Genomic DNA, 23,785 nt, shown 5'->3' with positions numbered 1-23,785 from the left:
GGCCGGCAGCGCCCGCCGCCGCTCCGGGCAGATGCTGCCCTCGGTTCCCGCTGTCGTTTCTCTTCCATGGGCGCCCCGGTTCCCGCCGTGGGTCAGGCTGCCCAGGGGGGACCCCGCTCTGCCCCGCACTGCGCAGCAGCCGGTAGCAGCTGCAAACGCGGGTGGAATCTATAAATCTTAGACAACATATCTTTTTTTGTGTGTGCCTACTTTTTACAGAGCATCTTTTAACAGCCCTCACATGCTTGTTCGGGTATTTGGCTTAGGAGTCACCATGTGTCCTGAATTATACAAGCTCTGCAGTAGATGGTGAAATAATATCCCGTTTGGTACAGACATAGCCTATTGTTCTTCTCATAACTTATTGTTAAGTGTTAATCAACCTTAGAATAGCCCTCAGGAGAGAGGGAAGCAAGTTTTTAACCTTCATTTTACAGAATGTAAAGGGAGGTTAACAGAGGATAAGGACGTGCTTTCCTGACTGCAGCCGATGCCCGTTGAAGCCGTGCTGTGGCTCCGGAAACCAAGTGACGGTTCCTCAGCCACAAAGCTACGGACTTATGCGGGGAGGCAGGAGCCCAGGTATTCTCTGCACCATGGGAATAGGAAAAGGGAGGCAAGGTAAGACTCCTGCTTCATTTGAAACTCATTTGAAACACTCATTTTAAACACAGTTATTTTTCCTCATGGTTGGACAAGAGGAGTTCCAGTGAGTTGCAGCTAAGGGTCTCCCTCCCACCCAGAAATCACTGTATCTTATTTGTTGAATGTCTAAACTACCCGATGGCCATTTTTAAAGCATGCCAAGTTCTAGTAAAGCATAGAAAAGAATTGCTAATTTGAAAAAAAAAAAAAAGTAATATATATTAATTATTGTACCAATATTAACCTCCATGTGGAGGAAAAGGTGTTCAGATGCAATGTTTTTGGAAGCCAGAAGCTCTCTGTTAATCATCACAGGACGTAGTCTTCTGGTTAAACTTACACTAGATGTCAAGTTGCCCAAAACTAAACCATTGATTCAAAAGCTTAACATTAACATAACATTTACTAGTCCATGCTCCCCACCCACAACATCATGATATGCAACAGCGAAATTAACTTAGTCCCATCTGAGTAGGCAGCCAGGTGGATGCTTTCCACATACAAAGAGAAACAAAGGCGGGAGGAGGATACAGCACCAGCACTGTCTGCATTGCGCACAGAGCCTGTGTGCTCAGGCTCTTGCATCCAGGGCCAGTTGCAGTCTTTCACCTTGCCAGCTACGTAACTTTCTCCTCCTGGGTCTTCGAGCATTTGTTGTACACAGTGAATTGCCTAGGAGGAAGCACTTGAAATTTGGTTCAGGTAGGGAAGGCAGCACATGTGAATGATAACAGACTCTACTAGCCCTTGTAGATTGTATGATTTATACATTCCCTCAAACTGCAGTGAATGAACATTCTGATAGCAGGCAATATGCTATTGTGCTGTTACTGCTATGCCTTGTCTTTTTAATGAAAGGGTTTATACCTTCAAAGTTAATTAACTCATTTCTCATAATCATTTACACATCTGCTCTGTTTCCAGCAAAACTTCAGTTCCACGTTACTAACTTCAGAGTTATATTAGAAAAAAGAAAAAAAAACAAACCTGCATCAGATATGCTACTTCATTGTAATAACTGTGGAATTGCTAATAATGATGAATTTCATGGGCTGAAATTTGGCCTGTGACTTTGCACCAGTAGCTGCTTTGGAAGGACAGTCAGATAAACATTAGCCAAGAGGCTAATGTTAGCCAAGAGCCGACCCAGTCTTGGGGTATCGCTGATGCCCACCTGGGCACTGTGGCCCCTCTGTCACTGGCAGGCAGCAGTTCAGAGCTGAGGGGGGTCTCCAGTCCACGACTCTATCCACCGTAGCCTCTGCAGCTACCTGGCACCCCTGTATTTTGAAGAGCTTTTTCAGCAACTGCAGGGCCTGTTTTCATTACTGCCGGCCAAAACCCGAGACTGCCAAGGGGAGCGTGAGGTGTTGTGTGGGTCTCCGCCAAGTTCCACTGCATCCCAGTCCTCTGCCATGCTGGTGCTACAGTGTCACAGGGAGGGAGCCAGTGCAAGGGCAGCACTGGGAATGGCCGCGCTTGATAAGACCAATGCAGATGGGGCTGACACCACCCCTGCCCGTGCCACACACAGGGAGTAGTCCCGCTTCCTTCTCCTGGTGGGTGGACGTATTATTTTAATTAAGCAATTATTTTTATAACTATTACGATGTGTGGACATGGCTTGGGAAACATTAAAAGCAAGGAAAACAAAGAGTGTAGCACTCCATCTGCTTTTACCACCACAGCTCAGCAACATGACTGTTTGGGCAGAAGACATAGCTGAGTACTGTTAGTATTTACAGTGGAACACATCACACCAATTTTAGCCTACAAGCTGATCACAGGCACAAGGTTTCATTATGTTAAATGATTTATACTTTTCTGATGCAAAGAACACCACTTCTCTGCACCGAATGCTGCCTGTGAAGTCTGCTTTTCCACTTAAGGGATGCTTTGCAGAAGCTAGCCAATGAAATTAAGGTAAATTTAATTACAGAAAATATAATGTTCTTCAAAAAACCACAGGTCTCTCTCCAACAAGGAAAAAAACAAATAAAAACCCTTTGGCAATGCTGAGGAAATATCTGGGGCTGAGGTGAAAGGGACACAGCTTGACAAGTATGTTGAAAGCTGAATGTGGATTACCCGTGAGTGCAAAAATGAATAAATGTGTTTTATTCCATTATATTAATGAAATGGTTAATTCGGTTGCTATAGCAACAAAGAACAGCCATGCTAAAAAGCTAAAGGGCTATACATAATGCCAGATACAAGGTCTCTCTAATTCTAAAGCTGATTTTCTTAGCTACAATAGAAGTGATGTGTGTTTTCAACATCATTTTAAGCTTTTGCATCAAATCCTCAAGCTAATCCAATAAATAGGCTAGTAGCATAAAATAGCATATATGTTTGTACCTCAAAACTTATGAAAGGGGTTTACCTATGCACAAGCATAAGAAAAGATCCAGAGAGTGCAGCATGGGGCTGTTTTAAAAAGACTGCTCTGCATGTGATGGTGAACCAGCAAATGTGTTACAATTGGAAGCTCCTACAGTTAGGAAGCAGGTGACTGCACAGGAAATCACTGCGGCGCTAGCCTGGACACCAAGACATAATTGTGCTTACTATCCTGGTAGTTATTTCACCTTATGGAAAATAGACTTCATATTCTTTTCACTTGCATTCCACATGATGTTGTTTTAAAATAGTAATTCTTAAAGACTTCAATAAGGAATCCTGCAGCACTTGCTTTTGTTTTAACAGCAAAGTGACGGAAAGGGTGACCCATGCTCTTGCCAGCAGCCCAGAGGACAGGCTCTGCCAAAGCAAAGGAAAGAGGAGTGCCCATTGTGCCCTTCAGAGGGACCTGGGGCAGCCCCTGCACAACTGGTGCTCCCTGGAAAAGGTGCTGCTGGGGAGGGTGACCAGTGCTGCCCACCCCTAGGGCTTTCACCCGACTGGAGCCCTTCCAGTCGCCTTGGCTCCCTTTTGTTATAGTGAGATTTGTCAAACCCTACTCCACTCTGCCTAAAATACATAAAAGAGAATACAGCACACCATAGGAGAAACAGAAGGCACTGATTTCCCTCACTGAACTCGGACTTACAAAATTGGGTGTCACACACCTGTGCAAACATAGTGGGTGACTTTGTCCTGGTTTTGCTAGGATAGAGTTCATTTTCTTTTTAGTAATTTGAATAGCTGTATTTTAGTTTCAGTGTTTCAGTTCAGACTTATTATGACAAGAACGTTGATAACAGTACTGGTGTTATTAGTTGCTGCTGGAGCTCAAGGCCACCGTGTTTGGCTGGTTCACAGCTGCATCAGGACTGGGAGGGAGAAGCGCAGTGAATAGCAAACCCTGAAACTGGCATTTGGATGTGCCAATGAAATATTCCAGATCATATCACGACGTGTCAGAATATTAACCAGGGTTGACCGGAAATCACCCAGGAGGGTGAGAGAGTAGGCTGTGTTTGGCTGCAAGCTGCAAGCAAAAAGGGTGAATCCACCCAAACCACCACAGACTTTTATCTGCAGGCCATCTGATTTTCATGATAACGAGAGTTCAATTCCTGAGAAACATATTTTCTCAACAATTGAATATGAAGATTTCAGTAATGAGGCCTAAACCTGTCTCCAATAAGCAAAAGTAAAAGCTGTGACAGGTGAGAAAAATGTCCTTGAGGATGATGATTAGCTCTAGTTGGTGGTGTGTGGCTCTCATCAGCAATTACCAGTGTGAGTTGCCTACTGGAGGCATTTGATACCGACTGTCTCTTTCTTGGCTGAAGTGCAACAAAAGAGCTTTTGCCATTGAAGGCAGTAATCCTGAGGAGCAACTTTAACTGTATCACAATGTTGAAGTGAAATGTTTGGTCTTAAAAAAGACAAGGCAGATCAGTGGTTGCCACTGTTTTAGTCAACTTGTATGCAAAGCATTTATGAAGATTCTCCTGAATGTTACATAGTACCTTGAAAATAGATGAACAGCTTGAAACTATTTGCTGCCCTGCCCTTGTATTAAAGATCCTAGTTGCCAAATATCTGGAAAGGCCCATGTGATGCAGACAGATGAGCGCTGTCTAACCTCCAGAGCCGGAGGCTGGAAGGCAGTGTCACAGCCCTCCGGCAGAGGAAGCCCCGGCTGTGTAGGGTGCAAAGGCAGCTCTCTGCAGAGCTGGGAATGTTGCAGTGCTGAGTGTACGCGAGAGAGTTGGTATTTCTACAGTACCACAAGGAAGCCCACTGAGTTCAGAGGTATGTTAGCATTTGGCAAAGCGTAGATAAACTGAACAGCTACAGATTTCAGCTGATGAGCCACAGCGGGAGGGACTTTCTTCTGGTTCCAGTGCTCAGTCCAAGTTTATTCACGTATATTGCCCAGCCCCGGTGCCTGAAAGCATCCAGGTAGGCATATCAAGGTAAAGCCTAACAACTTTACAGAAAATTAACAATTGCATTTCCTTGTGGTAACTTTAGTTTGCTTAAACTAGAAGAGGAGACTGTGTGTGTGTCTGTGTGTGTATGTGTTTACTTTGAAGATTTGAGATTGTTTAGGGCTTTATTTGTGCAGAGCTGATACATGCACTTGCTGAGCTGACTTCCACCTTCACTGTTTGGTAGTAATGAGAAGCTCTGTTCCCGCATCGCAAAAAGTCACAACGGGCAGATTCAGACCTCCAAGAAAGAAGAATGGATAAAAGCAGGGGTCTCTGCTCCTGTGCAAGGCCAGTGTGGACATTTGCACAAGACCCAGCAGACTGACCTGAGGAAGACTTATTCAAAACTGATCTGGAGAAATAACTGGAGAGCTTACAGTTCCTCAGAAAAGAAAGGAAATGGCAACAGCAAAGACAAAGCAACCCAGATGGCCCATAAGCAAACTAATTATATGAAAGACCCAGAAGCATCTCTGAAGTTACCAATCCAGCTGCCGAGAGAGTCTGCCAGGTTGCCAGATGTTGTCAATGAAAACCTATCATCTTCCACAGTTCATCAAAGAAGTGGAGCAGCCTGGTGAGTGAAATCTTTGCCAATAAAATAAATAATTTATCTAAAAAAATATTTTCTACTAGGAAACGTTGAAAAATATAAAATTTTAACAACATGCCCAACACCATGTTACAGTAGCTAAATAATGAAACATACATACAGAATATGTTGGCAGGATCTTCTTATTGATACGAAATATCTATGCTTAACATTATATTTCTAAGGCTACAGTTCTGGATTGTGTTAAACAAAGTGTTTTTATGAGGCATGGGGTTTATGGAACTCAATTGGGTTTTGGAAAATTTGCCTTGAATCTAGCAATCACTTTTGACACCTTGAGATAAAAGGCTCAAAGACAACAAAGCTGGAGGAGCCAAAGGTGACAGTAATATGTGCTGGAAGGCGGAGAGACCACAGAAATGACAGTGAGCCACTCTGCAGCTGCTGAGTTACCTCTCCCAGAGGCCACACAGCCCTGTGTCCTCCAAGGCATAACAAAGAGGGCCGGCAATTCTAGACAGGTAACTTGCATTTTCCTCCTGCCAGATTTTATGAACTGAGCAAATGGGTGTCTGCAATGAAGGCTTCCTCTAGCAACTGGTAAAGCTCAAAGCAAGGAGCAGTATACATGCATGTTGGCTTCAATACTCGAGATACAGGCTACCCATCAGATTCATGCACAAAGGCTGGTTTGAACTTTGCTAAGAGAGCAAATGAATATTTAATTTAAAATAGTTAAATTATGTATTTTAAAAATCCCGTGTAATTTTTCAAATGTGGCTAATAATGTTGACAATCCAGTGCTTTGGAAATGTTACGTCTGTTCATCCTAGAGGCCAACAACCAAAGTGCTTGTGTAGTCTGTTAGCAAGGCAAAACATCTCTTTTTCCAATGAACATGTATGGGTGCATTGGGATTCACACAAGCAGATTTGGCAGCTTTTTCAAGTATTTTTGGACTGCAGAGCATATACAGAACATGGGGAGCTTTTACTGTTCAGGAATATGATGGGAATAAGAATGTGCTACTGGAGGATGAGCTATGGCATTTCTATCATAATTTAACTTGACAAATATAGTTTACAATATTTGATAATAATAATCAATAGGACAACGTGTCTAAAAACTACGAGGGTGAGGATTACAGGCTCTCGCCCAGCATGTCTTTAATAATACATAATTCTTTAAATGTGCAACTAAATCACTGAAATATATGACCTTAATTTGGAACCTTTTACACTTTGAAAATTCATATTCCTTTTTTAGTAACTGGCTACAGCATTTGTAGAGTAGACCAGATTTTTCTGATTTGCTTCCTTGGCTCTTGAATGTGCTGAATGGGATGGATTCCCCAAGACAGATGTGAAAAACTTATAAAATCCAGGAACACATCCTTTGTGGCATTCTCCCATGCGTGTTTACACCTTGTCTTACCCAGGTGACTTAAAGACAATCCTGCAGGAGACCTAAATGTGGCCAGTTCTCTGAGTTCCTGCAACACACAGATTTATCGCTGACTGTCAGAGTTAGAAAGTATTCACATTCATTTGCGAAGGCATGTCCCAAAACTGTTATGGACTTGACAGAACAAGAGTGGGGACAGGGTGGGTAATGAGAAAGAAATGTGCATAATATAACCTGTTACTCCTTCTTCAGTAAACAAATTATAGTCTCAATTATAATCTGGATTCACAAAGAACACCTTTACTCCTCCAAAGATTACTTTATAGCTACTAGGGAATACTGGATGTCCTGCAACTACTGAATATCCTAGGAAAAGACCTAATTTTGCTGCTACATTTATGATATACATGTCCTTAGCTACTTAAATTAGGTTTCCTGGCATTGTCCTCTATTTAAAAGCAGCCACACTACCAGAAGTGATATCTTCAGGATAGTAAGGTAATCAAGTCTGATGATACAGCAACAAAAGACTTGGAGAAGCTGGCCAGTTCAGTCACAGGTGGCACACGGCCTCTCACCCTCAGGGTTCATGGTAGGTAGGATACAAAATAAGAAGTATATGGTAACAGCCTGGGAAAGATAGCTACTTTTCCTTGCATTTGCTAACTGAGAACATAAAATGTGACCTGCAGATGATCTGATTTTTGATGGGTTTTTTTTTTCTGCCCCACTCAAGGGCATACTGCCTGTCAGCCATCTCCTCAGAAGTGGTACAAGTGGTACATGCAGAGACTCTCCAAACTTTGCCCCTAACATTCACAAAACAGCTTGTTCTTCCTGTGAGCCTCTGTAGCTCACACAGGATATGAAACTACCAGAAGAACAAGAGCTTTAAAGAACTTTCAGGCAAGTATTTTCTAAGCACTCCAACTATCTGTTCCTGTTTTCATCTGAGTGTGAAAAATCCACAACAATGAAGAGAAAAATTGAAGGATGAAGAGAAAGCTATCAGTGGTGACACTGGGCTTCAAGGGATCTCAGGCTTCAAGGGATCTCATCAAGCAAGTCCAAAGTGTCAGCAAACCAGTGTTGGTGGAGTAAGGATAATAAATTAAATGACACTTCAAAACGTTAGAGTGACACAGATTGCACATATGTGTGCATGCAAGTGTGTGTGTGTGTGGGGGGGGGGGGGGGGGGGAAACAAAAGCAAAAAAAGGGGGGGGGAAGAGATACAAAAGGAAGACAAGTCAAAGGCAGAAAAAGAGGTGCCAGAGAGGGGCAAAGAACATGCTGCATTCTGGATTGTGGGCAATTAATGGAATAATGCACACGAATTAACCCATTAATGATTCCCAGAGTGAATCTTAGGGATCATGAAACACCACCTGACAAACCTCTACTAGAAAAAATCTGTTTAGTAAATGAAAAAAAGCCCTACAAACCAATCTAAGTTGGTTTCAACTTTTATTTATAATTTGATGCACAATTCACAAATCAAGAAACAAAAGTTAAGATATATTTTTAATCAAAGCTTTTGCTGATCACAATACAGGATATAAGAAACTGAATTGATAGATCATTTATTATTATTACTATTATGAAACTAAAGGCTTTATATTCTTAAGTGGAGTAAAGCAGACAGTAACACGTTCATATTAAAAGTTCCTACTGTGAATGAAAAATGGACTAAAACTGAGATATGGCTTAGCAAGACAGACAAATCTGTATTTCTTTTTGATTGTAAAACTATTATAACCATATGTAACCAGTAAGTATGAAGAATTGTTGCTGGGGGAAATAATCTTGCCAGTTTGCCCTATGTGTCTGTGTTTGGCAAACGCAGTCTGCAGGGTGTGTATTCCATTTGCACGTAATCAAATCTCTGACCTGTAACATGTACATTCTGGAACATTAATTGGCACAATTAAAAAGTTATTTAGAGGATGAGCTTGGAGCAAAAAATGTTGTCACATCTCAGAATCCTGAAATGCACCCTGGACTTCATAATAAGCCAGTTTAACCATTTTTTAGAGAGATGTTATGAGTGTTCACTGGGGGGGAAAGTAACAATCAGGCTACCCGTGCAACGCACAAATCTGAAGAGTCCAGCATGTGTCAGCACACAGCAAATTTATTCTATAAAGTGACTAGTGTAAGAAAGAATTAGAAAGGATTATAAAAATACACTGCCATATGCTGTAGTAGTTGTAAGTGATTAATCCAGTTCTTAAATCCTATTTTAAACTCCTTTTCATTTCTTCCCATAGCAAAATAGAAGCCACACTGCTTTGTTTGAATGCTATGTAGTTAATTACATCTTCTAAGAAACTCTTTTAAAACTAAATGTAATGTTTAATTACAAAATGTCTCCTTGAAAACAGTTAGCTTGTACATTGATTTGTAGTTCATTAAAAATGCTTTCTTAATTATATTTACAGCCAGAAAATACATAGAGATTAAAGAGTCTATAGAGAAATTTTGAAATTACAGCATGAACTGTAAGGAGAAAGTTACACTTCAAATAGTGGATAACTGACAGCCATGACTGACTAATTGCTGCCTTTCTGTAATTTCAAAACTTAATTGTTGTAAAAATAATAATTGGAAAACACAATGTTCATTTGTAACGGCTATCAATATTACATATTTCTATAAGAGCAGATTTTCAAGAACTAATTAGAAAGCAAATCAATTGTATCAAACAAGTGTAAAGTTCACATTAGCTGTTGGACTGATCACCTCAACACACGGGGTTCACGGCTAAGGGCAGCCCGCGCTTTGGTTCGTAGGGTGTTGTCCTGGAAACCATGCGGATGCAGTCGATAACAGGGCAGACGCTGAGACACAGGGTGCAGCCTGTACAGCTGTCGGTAACCGTGGGCAGGTGGGTTTTGGGATCAAACTGGATAGCCTGCGAACGGGAATAAATGTTATTGATGTCACTCACGGAAAAGGTCAAAATTGCTCCCATTTTAGTGTTTGCATTTCCTGTGCTACAGCACTTGGAGACATCTTAGTGTGATTCTGCACTGCAGCTATAGCAACTGTTCAACTGGCAGGGAACAAAACAACCCCCTCTCCTGACACTTTAAAATTAGAAATATGGGCCAAACTATACCTCAGCAAAAGCTCACGGGTCATGAGGGCTGGTTAGAAAAGGAGGAGTTTGGCCCATGGTGTTTAAACTCCCAGAGGGATATTTCTCCTTCGTATAAAGGAAATATTTTGTAAGACACCAATTTGCCAGGGTTGTTGGTTCACAGGGAACACCAGACCGTGCCTGTACAGCTTCAGCACAGTGCTGGCCACAATGCCTTCTTTTGACTTTCATTTTCAGCACAGCATAAACAACATAATTTAATAAACAGAAGAGAAAAACAGCTCGCTGTGCCTCGTATGATTATTTTCCTTTGTAAATCTTCGAAAGGGATATCTGGGTTTTGGGCAGGCAGAGCTTGCTTTAATTCTCACCTTTTCATGCAATGAATCCTCATTACCAATTAGGGTGATAAGTGTATTTGAATGTGAAATAACAATTGCAGTCTCACTGAAATAAGCTTCTAGTATAATGGAAATAGCAATTAAAAGCAAAAGCAAAAGCATCACACAACCGCAAAGGCTTCAGTAAAAGTAAAAAATAAAAATAAAAACACTGAATCTACTTTTAAGAGTTTTAGGAAGGAAAAATCATGCCTGGAAGCTGAACTCTCACTTGTCTGCAAACAAGTGGTGCCTTAGCAAATCTCCCTAACCCTAGCCCAAGTCAGCAACTGGGGGAGCCCGGGAGGAGATGGGAGGTACTAGGTGATGCGCAGGTTGGCTCCAAAGGCAGATTGGTGGCATTTGGGGTTTCACTACTAGGTAAGCAGAGAAGTTGCTGAGGCAACCAGCAAGGGCATGAAGTAGATACTAACTGCCCTGAAGTTTTAGTTTAGCTTGTGCACAAAGAGAGCTTTGGTTTGTGAGTATTTAAGAAAGACTCCTTCTTAAATTAAGGAAAGTTTTTCTGTTAGAGTGATACAAAGTGATAGCTCTGTAAAGCAGCTTGGTTATGTTTGAAACAAAGAGAGGCATAAAGCATATGCTATTTTGAAGGGGGAGGTGGTGTTTGATTTCTTTGCAATTAAGAATTTACTTGCAATTCTTTGCAATTAATTTCTTTTCAATTTCCTTATTTAATAAAGGAAAAAAAAAAAACTTTTTTTTTTCTTTTTTTTCTTTTTTTTGTGCTTAGGAAACCTCCTGGGCCTTTAAACTTTTGTTTTGGGGCTTATTTTTTTTTCAGTTACAGAAAATAAAGTTTTACTAAATATAAACACAGTCTTTTGCTCTCCAAGCACTATATTCTCCCCTTCACTGGGAAATCTGATGGAAGGATAAGAGGTGAAGATTGCAGTGTTGAGAAGAAATTTAGACAGTTAAAAGGCTACTGTAGTAATCTAATCTGGTATAAATGCAGCATTAATTTTCTCATATCAGTGGGAAAAAAACATGTCTACCTTTGCTCTGACACACTTGTTTTAATTGCAGGATTTGATTTTAAATGGGAAGACTTCTCTCTTTGACTGTATGTAGTTAAATTCATCAGACCTACTATTGATTAGACTGAATTAAGGATAAACAAAAGGTCATGGTGCCCAGAGGAAATTTGGTACTCAGTTAAAATACTGTTTCTGAAAACCTAGTCTCAGACTGGAAAAAGTCAGGTAGGAATTATGGCTTACTGCATATTTGATTCCATGGAGGTTATGCTAGATCCTATTTTGGTTTTCTAAAAGAACGAGTCCTCCTGTACTGCCCTTTTTACTGGAGACCAGTCCATCAGCTCCAGTGGACATGGCAAGGAATGGCACATAGAAATGCTTCATACAACTTACGTTACTGTACTGAGCGGAAATCAGAGAAATACTTCGCTGCAAACTTTGAGCCCCAAAGCTCAAAATTGTGTTATTTTCTGGTCACAATGATTTCTGCAAACTTCAACCTGCTGCTCTAAGCCCTGGCAGCTATCCTGGAAAAAGGATTTGTACCTCAATTAAATCAAAACAAAAACCCACCTGCTTGAAACCTGAATTAGTTCAAGTTCAGTTATGCTGAGGGAACAAGGACTAGGTTTCTTAAAAAGCATTTGGCAATAAGAACAGCTCTTGTCTCCCCGCATCCCCTTGGTGGGAAAGGATGTATTCTTCTCTTTCTCCCTCTTGTATTTGAAAACCATCAAAGAACTACATTTACTGCCATCTGACTTGGATCTCCTTAATTTTCTTCCTCTTAAAAAAGAATCCCACTTGCAGTTCAGGAGAGACTGGGAGAGTGACCCAGAATGAGCCAGTGAGATGATGTACACCCTGCATAGCCCTCCAGAAGAAGTCATGCTGGGTGGTCTCATTGCTGGGCAAACAGCTCAGGCAGGGCTTGCGTGGCATAGCCTGGGAGCATGCTGGGGTTTGAATCCAATATTTTAGACATCTGTTTTTACCACCTGCTCATTAACAGAAGGTGGATTCTTTTCTTCTCAGCAGCAGAAAGATAACTCATTGTGCCTCTCTGCTAATTACAGCTGTGCTCTTACCTGGTAGCCAGAATCATTACAGGTCATGTAACATTTGCCACAGTTGATACACATTTCCTCGTCAATCAGAGCCACAACTTGCTCTGTATTGCAGAGCTCACCATATGTTCCAATATACTGCAGTGCTTCTCCAATTACATCCTAGGAAAAAAAAAAAAAAAAAAAAAGTTATTGACTCATTTAGAAGATACCTAAGCAGTTTCTATAGCTGCAAAGGAGCACTCCCTAGTACTTTAATATGGAAGATTTGGCCATGCACTGTGATGATGTTTAGGATTTTTCTTATAGACTTGCAAGTTGCTCACCTTCATACCTCCTGTAAAATATGATGAATGCTCCATACTGGAACATTTTGAATGTAGGCAGCACTGGAAGTATATATTTGTACACAACCGGTTCTACAAAGAGGTTACACATTAAGTACTTGATTTTGAATGTGCCGTTACTGTGTGAATCTTCAAGGAACAAATTGGAGCACAAAATAAGAGACATATTCAACAAACAATTGGATTATCCTTGGTCATTTCTTATTAGCATAGATTTAAGAATTCATAGAAAGAAAATAAAGGGGTATGACAGAAAGAACAATAACTGCTTTTCTCTCTTTAGTAAGATGTGCAAATGACATGATCATCAGTTTATTGCAGTAAGCTGTGGGTCTAATTCTGCAAGTTTTGATTCTGTTCTGTTAACTTCATAGGGAGGAATTTGTGGCATCAACCTTACACATCCGTGCTGCAAAAGTGAAGGTGTATGGCAGGACAGTGTGTGGGTACATACCACAAGGGGAAGACATGCCCTTTAAAATAAGTTGTTGGGGACCTACCTGATGCAAATCATTTCTACTTTACATCAAAGGAAACTGCATAGTTCAGTGGCAGTTCAGCTTCATTGAGTCTATGGTAGAGATGAGACAGGTCCCAGGTCCTTTGGACTACAGCTATTCCTCAATTAAATTAGTTTAACTTGTGGAAGTATAGCACAGATGATGAACACGACTGCATTTTAAAAGATTCACTCTGTGGTACTGTATTGGTTGTCTGGATATTTAAAAAAAATACATTTTACTTTTGCTTTAAAAGGGGTATAACTGTTAAGTATTAGAGAAATCTCACTGAGTGATAGGAGAGCCGAGCTGGCTTCAAAGTCATTCTACTGTAATAAACCAAGAAGTCATCATGATTTTGATTATGGAATTTGATCCAAGTCAATTGAAAAATGCTCAAGATCAAGCCAAATACGAGACACAGACAACTCTGCCCAGAATTATAAGCTTCAAAGCATTTACCTTTGGTCTTGCATCACCAAAAAACATGACAATGATTTCTTTTTGTATTCTGTTTCTCAGTATTTTTTGAAGCAATATTTACCTTATTCCTATCAGTCAAAAAAAAATATTCTGAAATTATTAGCAATCATTTTAAGTGTGTAGTAGCATGATATATTTAACCTGTATAATTTATAATTGCATACAATGCTCTATATATTGTTTTCAGTTCTCATTGCAGAAGAATCAGATTACAGTAACTTAGATTTTAATTTCATATCTTATTTTGGGCAGCCTTACTTTCAAACAAACTAAGCATCCCTAATTATTCCTATGCCACATCAGAACAATAGGGTAATATGGCTTTTTAGCTTTATGGCTAAAGGAAAGCTCTGCTACATGAATTAAATGCAAAAATGTGTCCAACCTTGTCTTCCTGAGTCTGCTGAGAACTTGCAACAACAGCTCGACTTCCTGAATTAATGACTCCTGTTCATCTCAGTGTAGTTTTAACTTTGAGGCCTACCTAGCCTTCAGCACATAAATTATAACAGTACTTTATGCAATTAGACAAATTTCTTTCTTTGATGGATGCAGTGTTAGGATCTATGAAGTTATTCTTAATGACTGTTGAGGTAGGAAATTCAACCACATCCTAAGCCCAGGAAGAAGGACAGGGAAATTGTACTCTTTTCTGGATCCAAAACCACTCAAATGTTTTCTGTCTGACAATGTGAAATACCTTGGTTGCATTCAGTCAATGCTAAAAGCCTTCCAATTCTCCTCAGCAACATGGAGAGAACATTAATGCTCTTCCAGCATAAAACAGCTATGGCACATTGCTAAAGGCAGCATGATGAGTGTGGACAGATGACTCTAAGTGAACAAGTTATCACAGCTTAATGAGTTAGCACTCGTCAATAGAGCTGTGCAAGCTGATTATGTACATGGTCCAAATTCACTGCAAATTTGAAGTAAAATCTGTTTGCTTAAACCACTGTAAAAGGTCAATTAACTGCTATGAAAGTGTTTCAGCTAATACTTTTTACTTCGGTGTTGCAAAGGACTAGACTTAAACACACAGCTCTTTATTGTACCTCCACTGATGAACTACAATATCTAACTCCATCAAATGTGATCTCTTAGAAACTGCTCGCACCGCTGTATTTTCATTTGCATTGTTTACTCAGAAAAGTTCATGGATTTAGTGGGAATTGCTCAGCAGTTTTCAGGTTGCTACAGTTCTCATGTTTCTGCAGTCTTCTGTATCAGTTGAAAAATTGTAGTTGTAGAAATCAGCTCTAGCTTGTTTCAAGTCTCATATAGACTTGTCTATATCACACCTGCTACAGTTTCAAAATACATGTGTCTTTGTGTGATCTACTGCCCTCAGCAATATTAAGTGTCCTATAACCCTCTCTTTTGTGTATATAGCCCCCAAACATTCCACTTGTATGTCACAAATGTCATCTGGAAGTACTGGTTTGTGTACTGGAGAATTTGAAGAAATTATGTAAAACCTGTACAACATAGAATGAAGTAGCTTTCCATGGCCTGCTCCTGTTGTAAAAGTATCAACACGGGATAGTGAAGGACTTTTTAATTGAATAAAAGGAGATGTTTAAATGGTATAGTTGATTAACAATTTTCTTAGGGAATTTCTGGATTCACATCTGTATTCTTTAAATATCCTTAACAAAACCCACAAAGCTCAAGCAGGTTGCAGAGCTGGGCTACTCAAATAATCATGGGATGGAGGGCCTTGCTTATGAGAGAAGACAAAAAGAGCCTAACAAGAAGCTTAGCCTAGGAGATGAAGGCAGAGCAGGACTATGATGTCTCTTTTTATGGAGGGAAAAGAGCTATTTAAGTTGAACGACAATGTTGGCACAAGAACACGATTATAAGCCAACCATGAATAAATGTAAAGCTGGAAATTAGAAAAGGCTTTTTTAAATGGGAAAGGAGTGAGGTGTTTAATAGCCTTACAGAGAAGCAGCTAGGGGACAGGAGGGAGACATTCCAAGGTTTGGGATAGCATTAGATAGATAATTCAGGAAATGGTTGCTTAGAAGAACACTATCAAAATAGATTTTTCCAGTTACAAACTTACAAAGCGAATAACAAAAACAATGCATATAGCATGGTGATTTCTGAATTTGTAACCCAGTCTCACTTCTCACATCTCACAAAATACATTTTCGGGGACTCAGAATCCCAAATAAGGAGGATGATGGCATTTTAGAGGCCTGAAAGTGATTTCAAAAGACTGTGTCAATGATTTACTGCTCATTTACACTCCTGGGTGTTATGTCTTTTAATTACTTTTTTCTCTCAAGCAAAAACTGTATCTTTATTCATCTGCAAAGTTTCAAGACTTTATTGACTAAAAAAGTAATGGTACTTAAAAGATGTTTTGCAGGTGCACTCTTTTACAGCATCTCAAGCTATCTCAGAGCTTCTTGTTTCCATCAAATCATAAACGTTTGGAACAAAATAAACAGTGCAGCAAGAAATAATCAGCTTTCACTGTTTAAAGTGCAGTTACACTCCAAAAAGCAACTGTCTAAAATGGCACTATGGGATTCCACACTTGGTATATCTCAATGGCCTCCGGATCAAATTTGCACTGTTTACAGTATAATGGTTTTTTTGCCAACTGCCAGACCTGCAAATAGAAGCCAGGTTCTGAAAGTCAAGCTGTGTTCTTTCTGGCTTACACATTACCAGCAGCAATTAAAAAAAAAAAAAAAAAAAAAGCTGGAAGTTAAATTTTGTACTAAGTTACACCTTTGCAATCTCTGGGACCTAGAATGCTCGTTTTGATTACTGCTGTGCTGTCCCACTCTTCTCAACAAAATAGTACTGAACAAACTGGCAGAGGAATTTAGTCCTGTGACTAGAACTGGCAGGGAATTCAGTTGCTATGGAGAGAATGAAAGCAGAATCCATTAGTTTTATGTTACTAATGAGTACAGAAAAAAATTAATTTTGTCACTAAGCTAGGCAGATGTGGTTTTGAGTATACACAAGGAACAGATCTGTTCAGTAGGATATTATTTTTATTACTGTAGCTGCATTTTCAGTGTTAACATATCAAACATTTTATGGTGATTAGATTTTCATTAGTCATCATATCAGTAAACTTATATTTGTAAATACAATTCATGGTTCAGGTATGACTCCTTGTAGACCTGCTGTGTCCATCTTCATACAACCCACACTTTAAAAGATCACACTGTGCTCTAGAGATGATGAACATCACAGGTCTCATTAGATCATTAGAAAGCCATACACAGTGCAAGTACTATACCTCATATAGCAAGTTTAAACACACATGCTTGCCTCTTATTGTGCATTTACAGTAAAATGGCTAACAAAAATATGAATCTTATTAAAACTAACTTTGCATTGAAAGATTACAGATGTTTCGCCAATAGTTAGAAAGGTTAGCTCTGGTATTTAAGGACCTCTAAGCCTTGTTTCAGTAAAGCAAGTAAAACAGTTGCAGTGGTAACTAATGAAAGACTTACAAAATAACTCAAATGAACCTTTACTACATGCTTCAATATGGCTTCTGTATGAAAACTATGCCTCATGAATCTATCACAATTCCTTATGAAAACTTTGATGCAATAAATGCAAAAAAACCACACAACTGGTAAATTTTATGTTTCAATAGGCCTCTGACACAGGTCTCTAACACAAGAGAGTTCTAAAATTAAGTAGCCATGAAGTGGTATTGCAATTGGCTAAAAAAAGGAAAAATAAAGAGCTGGAATACAATGATCAATGTTCAGAAAAGGCAAAACATTAACAGAGTAAAGTGCCTCAATTTTCCGGTTTAGATATAATGCTGTTTAATATGCTTGCGTGTATTTCAGGAAAGATTTGAACCAGAAGACCATATGGTTGATAGAGATTTTAGTTTAAACTAAATTAAAAAAAACAAAAACAAAAACAAGGAACTTCATGGGTATTTTATAAAACTAGATGAACAGGTACTATCATGGTGGAAAAATGCAGTTTGACAAACAGCATATCAAAATAAGTTACTTTCACTTGCCCACAGATACTTTCTATGTAACAGAAAGCTGCAAGAGAAAACAGTAGGAGACACCATGGACAGCTCACCATAACTTCTGCTTCACGTGCTGCCCTGACAAGAGACAAGCGAACTGGCAAGATGTTAAGGCAGAAAATGTTAATCAGCCATGATCTGGAATACATAGTCATTCCAGTTTTACATACAGTAGCACAGTGCCCTTCCTCTTATGGGCTGCTAGAGCAATGGCAGCCTCAAAGACAGATCTAGACAGACTGGAGCATTGGACAATGATTAATGGGATGAAATTTAACAAATGCCAAATTCTGCACCTAGGATGGAGCAACGGTGGGCACCGGTATAAACTGGGAGAGGAATGGCTGGAGAGCAGCCCTTCAGAAAGGGATATAGGGGTGCTGGTTGACAGCAGGCTCCATATGAGTCAGCAGTGTGCCCCAGCAATTCTGAGCCCCACAATTTAAAAAGGATGTTGAGGTACTTGAAAGCATCCAGAGGAGAGCAACAAAGCTGTTGAAAGGCCTGGAAGGAATGTCCTATGAGGAGAGCTAAGGAGTCTGGATTTGTCTGGTTTGGAGAAAAGGGGGCTGAGGGGTGACCTCATTGCTCTCTACAGCTTCCTGAGGAGGGGAAGTGGAGAGGGAGGTGCTGATCTCTTCTCCCTGAGATACAGTGATAGGATATGTAGGAATGGTTAAAAGATGCCACAGCCTAGGTTCAAACTGGACATTAGGAATCATTTCTTTACCAAGAGGGTGGTCAAACACTGGAACAGACTTCCTAGAGAGGTGGCCAATCACAGAATCTCAGAATCAAGCCTGCTGGTGTTTTTAATAGGCATTTGGACAATGCCCTTAATAATACGCTTTAACTTTTGGTCAGCCCTGAATTGGTCAGGCAGCTGGACTAGATAATCATTGTAGGTCCCTTCCAATGGAAATATTCTATTCTATTCTATTCTATTCTATTCTATTCTATTCTATTCTATTCTATTGCAGAACCACTTGAGGCAGTCCTTCTACAGTCAGAGCAGGGAGGGAAAAAGGAGGTTTGAACTCTAGGATTTCTCCCTATATCTGAAGACTGACTTAAATGTGCTTAAACTGCCACATGAAATGAGAATTCTCTGAGGTACTGTGATAAAGAAGGGATCATTACAGGCTACTGCAGGAGAGATTATTGCTGTGATCCATGTTGGAGTAAATAGTTGGGAGAAGCAGACTTAGAGTCCCATAAATTATAGGGACCATATGCATAGTTCCACCTGAAATACGCAACAGCTCCACGCTGAAGATTACAATATGGTCTTTTCAGGCAGGCAAGCACAAGCTGAAACTATTTATGCTGAACCACCCAGATACATGCCAGGAAGGATCCAAATGGTACACCATTATGGCATAGTAGAGCTGTGCCTAGATCAATATACCTCACCTCTCAAGAGTATTTTATAGATTAAGCACAGCATTGGAGTAAATGTGGCTAGATGCCTCCCAAGGTGTTGGCTTCCTGCTGGGTGCTTCTGGCATCAGCATAAAAAGACTTGCATATATGTATGTGCAAAAGACCATGTAAACATCTGTACACACAAGGGTGAAAAATAGTTCAAACACAAGGAATTTAGGCTTGAGGATCTCTATGGATATTTTTCCAGCAGGTGGAACAACATGTCCTGCCCCAGCTAAACTGACAAACTATGGAAGAGCTATGCCGGAGTGTTTAAAGTACCAAACAGGCCAATCTCTACAGCAAGACTTGTGGAGTGAAAAAGGAAGAAATAAAATAAGTAGATAAATGATGACTAAATATTATGGTGTAGGTCCTAGAGGACAAATAACTAAATTATTAGGAAAAAACCACAGGAATGTATAAAGAAAGACATTAAAGTAATAACAAGGTAACCTGAGGTAGGCAAAGACATGTGTGGGAACTGTACAAAAATGCAACTGAAAATAAAATATCCAGGACACATATCCACATGCGGCAGAAATTCTGATGTTATGAACAAGTTAGAAATAACTCTACTGATTATCAAAGTATGCCATTTTAATTAATATTGAAAAATAGAGAAAATAAAGAGAAAAATCACAGGAAAAGCCATTGAAAAATTAAATTAAATTTTGGATAATCACTGAGGGGTTTTAAATCTATAAAAAAAGGCATTTTGGCAGCATGTGGAATTTAAACAAATGTTGGAATTTACATATTACCAACCCAACAGCCGATGAGACAGATGAGTGAGTTCTGGGCAGGCATCAGGAAATTTACAGCAACCCTCCAAAAATGCAACCAGCCAAAGCAGGGATCATAGCTCTTTCAAGGACAACTATCTCTCAGGTTCAATCAGCTTTCAAGAATACCTCTTCACTGCTCTAGAGAACTAGAGTTAGGCTTGGATTAGCTATAAGAGCTGACCATTCCCACCCCCTTGATATCCTAGTCTGAACTAACAGAATGTATCCTCTTCTCTGTCTAGAGGGTCAGCCAAGACAGAACTACTTGGAGAAGGTCTGGGATTTGTAATTCTACATGTGAAAACTTCTTGGACAGTTACAAATAAATCACTCAAGTCTGAGCTCCTCTGCCTCTTGCCATGGAGAATTCCTGACCAGGGAAGGGTATCAGGTAAGTCACCATTTTTCATTAAGCTTCACTCAGCTTCTGTAACAAATATTCTGAATCTTCCTGAAAGATTTTCTCCACAATATAATAATAGATGGATCTATTAATAACAAACTTTATTAAAATTTTCTTTGTAGTGGCAAGTTCCCTACTTCAAGCAAAACCCAGGTATATTCCTATTTCTTAGTGGGCATCTCTCATTGCTGTTTTTCTCATCATGGTTAAAACATTCGCTTCGAAAGAGATGGTCAGAATGAAAGACTGTCAAGAGATAGCTTTGGTGGTTCCCACCTTCTTCTAATGGCTTTTTTAGTCTCCTTCAAATAAAAGTGTGAGAAAGAGGCTGACCTGATTTCTCTGTCCGAGAAGCTCCTCATAGACACCACACAAAAGTATTGAATGTCTTTATAAACAAAAGGTTTTGGTTTTGGGAATTCATTTTCCTCTTCCTTGCAGTAGGGCCTCTTATCTTCTTTTTAATCTATCTCCTACTACTTGGTTCTTTTTTGCTTTTGTACTTGGAGTTAGGCTTGATAAATTATTGACCTCAACTTTTTATTTATGTTTTTTTCAAGTCTTTATGCTTGTTTTTCCCTCTTGCTAAAGTTTTCCTTCATTCAGTTTATTCGCTTTTCGATGGTATCAGTTTTTTTGTTTTCTACTGTTTTTTCAGAAGCAAGCTATCTCATTGAAAATGCAGTTATTGGTTGTTGCTTCTTCTTTCTCTTTTTGCCTACATCAATACCCTCCCTGCAAAGAGAACAGAACCATAAAACCTCTGAGGTCGAGTAGGCTTTGAGAATGCTCATCATAGTGTGGAAAAAAAAAAAAAAAAAAAAAAAAAAGATTGCTGTTCTTTGGAAGTTTTTGTATACATAAAGAAGGGAACCTCAGCACAAAAGGAGGTGGGTGATTTTCAATAGTATGACATAAACCAAAATAAGCAGTCTAAAAAACTGAGAGATATCTACAGAAGAGGCAAATTATTTAACTTAAACAGGAATATGACTTAAAATTTCTCCTTGGCTGATTTTGCAATTCTACCAGTCAACTTGGAATACTGCATGTGTTGGTAAGCTGCAAAATTCCCTTGGGAATTATGTGTTATTCTGAGCCACTGCTCATAATGTATTTTATGTTTGGCCTTATTTTTGCAAACAGGTCTGATCATACAGTGAAAGTTACCTATCTGTAGATATCTTGACATTCTCACATTTAGGAGGAAGACAGTCAAGAAACTCAACAAATACAATTTTCACACTGCTTAAAGGGCCTACATGAGAAACCTGATTTAAAAACAAATATATTTTTGCCTGCTTCTTTTTCTATGCAGACATGAAGTTTAAGTAAGGTCTACAGTGAACACCTAGAATAATTAACTTCTGATGTTTCATTTTATTGACATTTATTGGCTACGTAAGGGAAGGGTAAAGCTCCAATGTATGGATTATGCAGTAGATGGGGTTACAGGTTTTATTTTCACCTTGACATTTACTCATTGTAGACGGTGGATCAGCTATGCAGACAAACATTCTCCAGCTTTAAAAATACAGTCTGAAAACCTATGACACAGCTTTCATATGTACTGAACACCAACCTTTTCCACTGATCCAAATGAGAGATGGAAGTATTTAGCACATCGCAAGTAATCAAAAGCTATCATGCAAAACTGAGCTCATACTGTAGCAAGTCAAACTGAAATAGGTTGTTAACAGTGATACTTCATTCTTCAAGGCATTACCCATGCCTTGTTCTACAATTACTATTCCATTGCCTGAATATCTTCATTTTGAAAAATGACATTAGGGAAATACCTATGCATGTACATCACAAATCATTTCCCATCGATTTTGGTTAAAAGCTAGAAAGTCTGCATAAATAGTTGTCTTTGATGCCCTCTAACAAGCTTAAAAGCAGTAATAACCAACTCAAACTGCTAGAAATGACTGTGCATGTCAACTGCCTGATGGCTGATAATTTCTTATGCGTAAGCATGTATTTTTGTTACCTTGATTGCTGGAATAGGCTTCTTTGGAATGAAATGCTTTTTCTTGGGAAGCACAGCAGCCATGCTCTGTTCCTTCAGTTTAATCTTGTTCTCAGCTATTATCTTTTTGCGTTGTTCCAGGTAAGGCCCAAAACTGGGTAGTTTCTGAAACAAAAATCAGGAAACATGATTATGTTCAAGAGCGGGTGTAACAAAAAGGTGAGTCCAATCCCAAGGGTGAGATCCTTAAGTCCTTGCTGAGCGCAACTTGCTTCTTATTCAGGAAGCTGAAATTGAAATCAGTGACACAGTACCAGAGTGAGAGGTGAATAAAAATCAAATATGAACTTCAGGATCTGACTTTAAAATATATATTGAATATTAAAATATTAATACACTACAGCAGAAAAATAGCTGAATTGCAGGTCAGCATCCAAGAGTCATCTATTTCCCCACTGCATACTTGCTTATATATAAAAATGTATCATGTTAAATAATTCAAATATGTAACTTTATTTCTATAGTATGTGGAAAGGTAGCATAAAACTATCAGTTTACTTAGAAGGGTTCCAACAGTGTTTAAGATTATTTATATGGATATCTGAATATATCAATATATATTTTAAAAGCTCACAAATATGTATTTTTCATTCTGGTAACAGAAGGCTGTCTTGACCTGTCAAAGGAAGGCTAACAGACACCAAATGAACTGAAACATATTCTAATCTAATTTACTTCTATGTCCCCCTTGCAGTTTTTTTCTGCAACATTTAATCCTTGAACCCAATTAAGGAAACTCTAGAGGAAGATCTCACTGAATTGTAAAACTCATGTCTCATGTAAGAACTTGGAAGTGCTGGTTCAAATTTCATAAAATACTCAGCTTCCTGAATGAAAAAGTCCCTTTGCTTACCTAGCAGAGATATGGATAACTGTATTGTGCCACAATCACAGACTTAGGTGAATGAAAAATGGAGAAAACATAGATTTTTACTTAATGCAAAAGGCCATGCCCTTCTTCCCCTGAAACTAGTTCCTTCTTCTGCAAAAGTATTTTATCCACCTAACTAAACCCTGTTCAGAAGCTACTGCAGTACTGCAGAAACTATCAGGTAGTAACAGGGGATACATAGCCTCAGCAGTTCCTAGCATTAACTCACGCTAATAATACAACCTCAAAGAGCATATCAAACAAGATACAGTACTGCTGTGGTTATCAAATTTTTAACAGGGAATTTCAATGTGAATTTTAAAAACAGAATTATTTAAAAATTTAGAAATTATTAC

At 39.2% G+C, this 23,785-nt stretch overlaps 1 protein-coding gene across 1 annotated transcript; it reads right to left on the bottom strand.

Annotated features, from left to right (window-relative positions):
* Positions 1-9,730: 9,730 nt before the first annotated feature.
* On the bottom strand, positions 9,731-22,663 carry LOC104529903 (dihydropyrimidine dehydrogenase [NADP(+)]-like; the record flags this gene model as incomplete). The annotated part of the gene is made up of 3 exons (XM_010174341.1): positions 9,731-9,901; positions 12,563-12,703; positions 22,520-22,663. Coding segments are annotated over 3 exons (456 nt in total), but the record flags the coding sequence as incomplete, so codon positions are not given.
* Between the last annotated feature and the right edge of the window lie 1,122 nt (positions 22,664-23,785).

Source organism: Antrostomus carolinensis, unplaced genomic scaffold (assembly GCF_000700745.2).
Source record: "Antrostomus carolinensis isolate BGI_N321 unplaced genomic scaffold, ASM70074v2 scaffold7958, whole genome shotgun sequence".
Lineage (NCBI taxonomy): Eukaryota > Metazoa > Chordata > Aves > Caprimulgiformes > Caprimulgidae > Antrostomus > Antrostomus carolinensis.
Note: the sequence above shows the minus strand (reverse complement) of the source record. Positions and strands in the feature narration are given on the sequence as shown.